Genomic DNA, 6,591 nt, shown 5'->3' on the forward strand with positions numbered 1-6,591 from the left:
GTCATGGGTAGGGGGAGTAGAGTTGCTCTCGTGTTGGGTCTCTTAGAGATGGTGCCACCCTAAGGTGATGCAGTGCAGTGTCTGGTTCATAGCAAGGAATGTAGCCTGATGGGCCTGGGTGGGGTAGGGTCTTGACTTGGTGGTCACTTGCTAGGTGGCCTTGAATGTGTTATTTCCTATCTGGGTCTCCCTTTCTTTTTTTTTTGGCGGGGGCTGGGTTTGAACCCGCCACCTCCGGCATATGGGACCGGCACCCTACTCCTTGAATCACAGGCACTGCCCGGGTCTCCCTTTCTTATCTGTAAAGTAGGGATATTAATCATACTTACCTTAAAGGGTTGTGAGGATTAGATAAAAGAGCATGAAGCTCTTAGCACAGAGTCTAGCACATAATCAATGAAGCTGCAGCCGTGCCCTGACAAGCTGGTGCCCCACCTCCCCTTCCCAGGCATCTCCTATGTTGCTCCCCATCTCAACAACCTCTACTTCTTGCCTCTGTGCCGACGCTGGGGCGTCTACACTGTGGTGCAGGGGCTCTTCCTGCTCAAGCTGGGCCTTAGCCTGCTCATGCTGCTCGCTGGCCCGGACCACCTCGGCTTGCTCTGCATCTTCATTGCCAGGTACGCTCCTGACCATTTCTGCCCTCGCACCTTTGTCCCACTCCTTCACTCTTGCTACTCTCTCCACCCACAGCAACCGTGTCTTCACTGAGGGCACCTGTAAGCTGCTGACCTTGGTGGTCACTGACCTGGTGGACGAGGACCTGGTGCTGAACCACCGCAGGCAGGCGGCCTCGGCACTCCTCTTTGGCATGGTTGCCCTTGTGACCAAGCCAGGCCAGACCTTTGCCCCGTTGCTGGGCACCTGGCTGCTCTGCTTCTACACAGGTGAGGGCCCGGGGCCAGGCAAGGGGTTCTCAAGACCCCGCTGACCCAGCTGACAAGCCTGGGCTCTGAGTTCAGAGACTGAGAAAGGATGTTAACTGGCCCCTCTCCATGGAGGGAGAGGAACTGGTTCTTAGATTCCTTTCTTGGTTCATTCATTCATTCACTAAGTGAATATGTCCAGAATACCTTCTCTATGCAGACTCTAGGTGCTAGGGAGATAAAAATGAGTAAGACAGAAAAGGTTTCTGCCCTCATGGAGTTTATATTCTAGTCGGGGGTGGGGTGGGGTTGGCAACAGTCAAACAATAAAATATCAGGCAGTGATAAGTGCCATGGTGAAATTAGACAGGGAGATGTGAGACACTGTGACTGAGAAGCCACTTAGTGTGATCAGGGAAGGCCTCTCCAAGAAGGTGCCCTTAGGTGTGAACTGAATGGCAAAGGTTTGGTCTAGAAAAAAGCTCAGCAAGGGCGGCGCCTGTGGCTCAGTGAGCAGGGCGCCGGCCCCATATACCGAGGGTGGTGGGTTCAAACCGAGCCCCGGCCAAACTGCAACAAAAAAAATAGACGGGCGTTGTGGCAGGTGCCTGTAGTCCCAGCTACTCGGGAGGCTGAGACAGAAGAATTGCCTAAGCCCAGGAATTGGAGGTTGCTGTGAGCTGTGTGACGCCACGGCACTCTACCGAGGGCAATAAAGTGAAACTCTGTCTCTACAAAAAAAAAAAAAAAAAAGAGTAACACACACACACACAAAAAAAAAAGAAAGAAAAAAGCTCAGCAAATCCCAGGCAGAGGAAAAGGGCAAGTGCAGAGGCCTGAGTTTGCAGGAGTGGTTAGGACCCAGGCGTCCTCAAACTGCGGCCCGCGGGCCACATGAAGCGGTGTGAATTGTATTTGTTCCCGTTTTGTTTTTTACTTCAAAATAAGATATGTTAGGGTTAGGGTTAGGAATTTGTTCATAGTTGTTTTTTTTTAAACTATAGTCTGTCCCTCCAGCGGTCTGAGGGACAGTGACTTGGCCCCCTGTTTAAAAAGTTTGAGGACGCCTGGGTTAGGAGGTAGGGCTGGAAAAGTGAAGAAGTTTCTGTAAATCAGGCAGGGTTTGGGTTTTGTTTTCAGTCAAAGGGAAGCTATGGGCTCTGCGCCTGTGGCTCATCAGCTAGGGCACCAGCCACATACACCGGAGCTGGCGGGTTCGAATCCAGCCTGGGCCCGCCAAACAACAATGACAACTACAACCAAACAATACCTGGGCATTGTGATGGGTGTCTGTAGTCTCAGCTACTTGGGAGGCTGAGGCAAGAGAATCACTTAAGCCCAAGAGTTTGAGGTTGCTGTGAGCTGTGATAGAACAGCACTCTACCCAGGGCGACAGCTTGAGACTCTGTTCCAAAAAAACAAACAAACAAAAAAACAAAGGGAAGCTATGGGGAGAGTTTTATTTATTTATTTATTAGACAGAGTCTCAAGCTGTTGCCCTGGGTAGAGTGCTATGGCATCACAGCTCACAGCAACCTCAAACTCTTGGGCTTAAGTGATCCTCTTGCCTCAGCCTTCCAAGTAGCTGGGACTACAGGTGTCCACCACAATGCCTGGCAATTTTTTTGATGTTGTTGTAGTTGTCATTGTTGTTTTAGCTGGCTTAGGCCAGATTTGAACCCACCAGCCTTGGTGTATGACTGGTGCCCTACTCACTGAGCTACAGGCACCGTCCTATGGGGAGAGTTTTAGGTGGGGAAGTGACATGGCCAGATTTACATCTTTTAACATTCACTGTGGCTATTGTTTGGAGAACAGATTGAGGCAGCTGAGGTGGAATAGTAGGGAGATAACTGGGAGACTGGCAGAGGCCACAAGAGGCTTAGACCAGGGTGGCAGATGGGGTATATTTTGGAACTGGGGAGAGAAGGATTTGATGTTGGGGAGGGAGTAAACTGAAGTGAGGAACAGGCTAACTTTGGGGCTTTTGGCCCGAGTAAGGGGTGAGTGGTGATACCCTTTATCAAGGAGGGAAAACTAGGGGAGAACTGGGCTGGGGGTAGGAATGGAGAGTTTTGGTTTTGACATGTATGTATATGTGATTTTTGAGATGTCACACCATGGGCTTTAGAGGGGACCAGGACTTGGAGGGGAAGTGACTGACCATGTTCTGTGTCCTCCCATTCTAGGTCATGACCTCTTCCAGCAGCCCCCGATGACGCCTATAGGGAGTGCCCAGCCCTGGCCAGAGCCCCCAGCCCCTGCTCCTGCACAGGCCCCAACGCTCCGCCAGGGCTGCTTCTATCTGCTGGTGCTGGTACCCATCACCTGTGCTCTGCTGCAGCTCTTCACCTGGTCCCAGTTCACACTGCACGGGAGACGCCTGCACGTGGTCAAGGCCCAGCGCCAGAACTTGTTACAGGCCCAAACCTTGGACGTTAAGATGGTGTGAGCAGGCCAGGTGCGGTGGCTCACGCCTGTAATGCTAGCACTCTGGGAGGCTGAGGTGGGTGGATTGCCTGAGCTCAGAAGTTGGACACCAGCCTGAGCAAGAGTGAGACCCCTAAAAATAGCCAGGCATTGTAGCACGCACCTGTAGTCCCAACAACTTGGCTGAGGGAAGAGAATTGCTTGAGCCTAAGAGTTTAAGGTGGCTGTGAGCTATTACACCGCACATGCTACCAAGGTGGCTGAGGCAAGAGAATCACGTAAAGCCCAAGAGCTGGAGGTTGCTGTGAGCTGACAAGGGTGACAAAGTGAGACTGTCTCAAAAAAAAAAAAAAAAAAAAAAATATATATATATATGTAGTGTGAGGTGCAGCAAGTCCACTCTACTGAGGACACTGCCTGAATCCCAGGGCAGAAACAACTTTGACCAGTGTCCTGCTCCTCCATATTCCTCAGGTACAGCCTGGGGGACAGATGGCAGTGTGGATGCTCCTGGGGCTGAGCCACAAGTATCACTGAGGCCTAAGCCCCTGCTTAGCTGTTTATACAGCTTGGGCAAGGGCTGAGCCAAATGTGCTCAGGGACCTGCTTCCCTTGTGAGGCAGGAGAAAAGAGAGGACCAAGAAGGGATGGGGCTGCCCTGTAGTGCACACGGGGTTGCCGTGGGGCTTGGAGGCCCAGTACCTGGCTGGAGCTGGCCTCTCTGGTGGGCTCAGGAACCACTTTTGATACTTCAACTGCTCCCTTTTACCCAAACAGGGAAACTATCAGTCCCACAGCCCCCTCCTTCCACCCTTTCAGTGATTCCCTGAGAGGGTTCTCTGCTTCAGGCTGTGCTTGAAGTGGCACACCTCCCCTGCTGTGGGGCTCCTCCAACCCACCAGGCCTCTAGAGCTGGATTTCGTTGCAGACTTATTAAAGTCATTCATTCCTATTTCTCAGATCTGTGCTGTGAGTGGTGGGGTGGGGATGGGACTCCTCACTGACTAGAAAAGTCACCTGAGAACATTTTTCTAAATGAGTTACCTGCAGCAGAGTCCTTGAAGTACCAGGGGGAAAAATGCAGGTTGGTAGACACATAGATGATGGGGACCAAAATCACCTTCAGGGCTAGAGCCAGCAGCCCCAGGGCATTTCACTGGATGAGGGATGGGAAAAGCCTCTTTTAGGCCAGAGGTTCTCAGATTTTATAATTCTCTATAGGCGACTTTATCACATAGATGGGATGAAAGCCACTGCTTGTAGGCCAGAATTTCTCAGCCTTGGCACTAGAGACATTTTGGGGCTAGATAACATTTTGCTGTGAACATTTAGCAGCAACTCCTGCTTCTGCCTGCTAGGTGCCAGTAGCATCTCCCCTTCCCCTAGTGGGACACGAACACATATCCCCAGACGTTACCAGATGCATCCTGAAAGCAAAATTGATACCAATTTGTCACTGCTGCTCTGAACCAGTGGTTTTTGAGAGTCTGCATAGTGGTTAAAAATGCAGCCTGTGGCTTAGTAAGGCGCCGGCCCCATATGCCGAGGGTGGTGGGTTCAAGCCCAGCCCTGGCCAAACTGCAACAAAAAAATAGCCGGGTGTTGTGGCGGGCGCCTGTAGTCCCAGCTGCTCGGGAGGCTGAGGCAAGAGACTCGCCTAAGCCCAAGAGTTAGAGGTTGCTGTGAGCTGTGTGACGCCACGGCACTCTACCGAGGGTGATAAAGTGAGACTCTGTCTCTACAAAAAAAAAAAAAAAAAAAAAAAATGTAGCTAATAAAGGGCAGTTTGGGAACTTGCTTAATGCAGGGGTGTCCAACCTTTTCCCCCCTTTGCTGTACATTGTAAGAATAAGAGTTGTTGAGCGGCTCCTGTGGCTCAGTGAGTAGGGCGCTGGCCCCATATGCCGAGGGTGGCAGGTTCAAACCCAGCCCCGGCCAAACCGTAACAAAAAATAGCCGGGCATTGTGGCGGGCGCCTGTAGTCCCAGCTACTCGGGAGGCTGAGGCAAGAGAATCACGTAAAGCCCAAGAGCTGGAGGTTGCTGTGAGCTGTGTGATGCCACGGCACTCTACCGAGGGCAGTAAAGTGAGACTCTGTCTCTACAAAAAAAAAAAAAAAAAAGAATAAGAGTTGTCTTAGGCCACACGTTAAACACAAATACTAAAGAAAGCTAATTAGCAAAAAAAGAAAAGTCTGTGCATACTTTTCATGATGACACCAGAGATAAGCAAAACAGTGCTCACATAATCAGCAGAGGCCTGCCCCAGGGGAGTAGGAGTTTACCCCTGAACCTTAAATCTTTCCCTGGCTCCACATCCTTATCTGTACAATGGATAATAAAAACACCTACATTTTGTAGGCTTAGTATGAAGATTAAATCGGTTGACATTTGTCAAGTACTACTCAGGAGGCTGAGACGGGAGGATTGTCTGAATCCAAGAGTTTGAAGTTACTGTGGGCTAGGCTATTAACTCACGAGCTAGTGCTCACACCATAGCACTCTACCCTGGGCAATAGAGTGAGACACTGTCTTAAAAAAAAAAAAGCTGGGTGAGGTGGCCAGTGGCTGTAATCCTAGCACTCTGAAAGGCTGTGTCAGGTGGATTGAGCTCACAAGTTCAAGACCAGCCTGAGGATAAGCGAAACACCATCTCTACTAAAAATAGAAAAACTGGCTCAGCCCATAGCACTGTGGTTATAGCACCAGCCATATACACCAAGGCTGGCAGGTTTGAACCTGGCCCAGGCCAGCTAAACAACTGCAACAACAAATAGCCGGGCACTGTGGCAGGCACCTGTAGTCCCAGCTACTTGGGAGGCTGAAGGAAGAGAATCACTTAAGCCCAAGGGTTTGAGGTTGCTGTAATGTGTGATACCACGGCACTCTACCAAGGGTGACGTAGTGAGACTCTGTCTCAAAAAAAAAAAAAACTGAGGCAAGAGGATTGCTTGAGCCCAGGAGTTGGAGGTTGCTGTGAGCTATGATGCCATGGCACTCTATCCAGAGCAACAGCTGGAGATTCTGTCTCAAAAAACAAAAACAAAAACAGGGCACCCGTAGTCCCAGCTACTCACGAGGCTAAGGCAAAAGATTGCCTAAGCCCAGGAGTTGGAGATTGCTGTGAGCTGTGTGATGCCACGGCACTCTACCGAGGGTGATAAAGTAAGACTCTGTCTCTACAAAAAAAAAAAAAAAAATTTGTTAAGCACCTAATGAATTACCCCCAAATGCAGGTTTAAAATGGGTGTGTTTAGTATGGGCCCCAATAACTGCTTCTTATGGAAGTTTAAGTA

The 6,591-nt window shown here is 50.3% G+C and overlaps 1 protein-coding gene across 2 annotated transcripts in view; it reads left to right on the forward strand.

Moving 5' to 3' along the window:
• The window catches only part of MFSD13A (major facilitator superfamily domain containing 13A), a 294,129-nt gene that overhangs the window by 12,783 nt on the left and 274,755 nt on the right, over positions 1-6,591 (forward strand). The window contains exons 7-9 of one of the 2 annotated variants that reach the window (XM_053583061.1): positions 449-620; positions 694-887; positions 3,056-3,314. In XM_053583061.1, coding sequence (XP_053439036.1) covers positions 449-620; positions 694-887; positions 3,056-3,314 — 625 coding nt within the window. Of the gene's footprint in view, positions 1-448; positions 621-693; positions 888-3,055; positions 4,262-6,591 lie in introns of those variants that run through there. The other variant, XM_053583062.1, reaches the window with a different exon arrangement.

The sequence above is a fragment of the Nycticebus coucang genome, chromosome 3 (genome assembly GCF_027406575.1).
Source record: "Nycticebus coucang isolate mNycCou1 chromosome 3, mNycCou1.pri, whole genome shotgun sequence".
NCBI classification, from domain to species: Eukaryota; Metazoa; Chordata; class Mammalia; order Primates; family Lorisidae; genus Nycticebus; species Nycticebus coucang.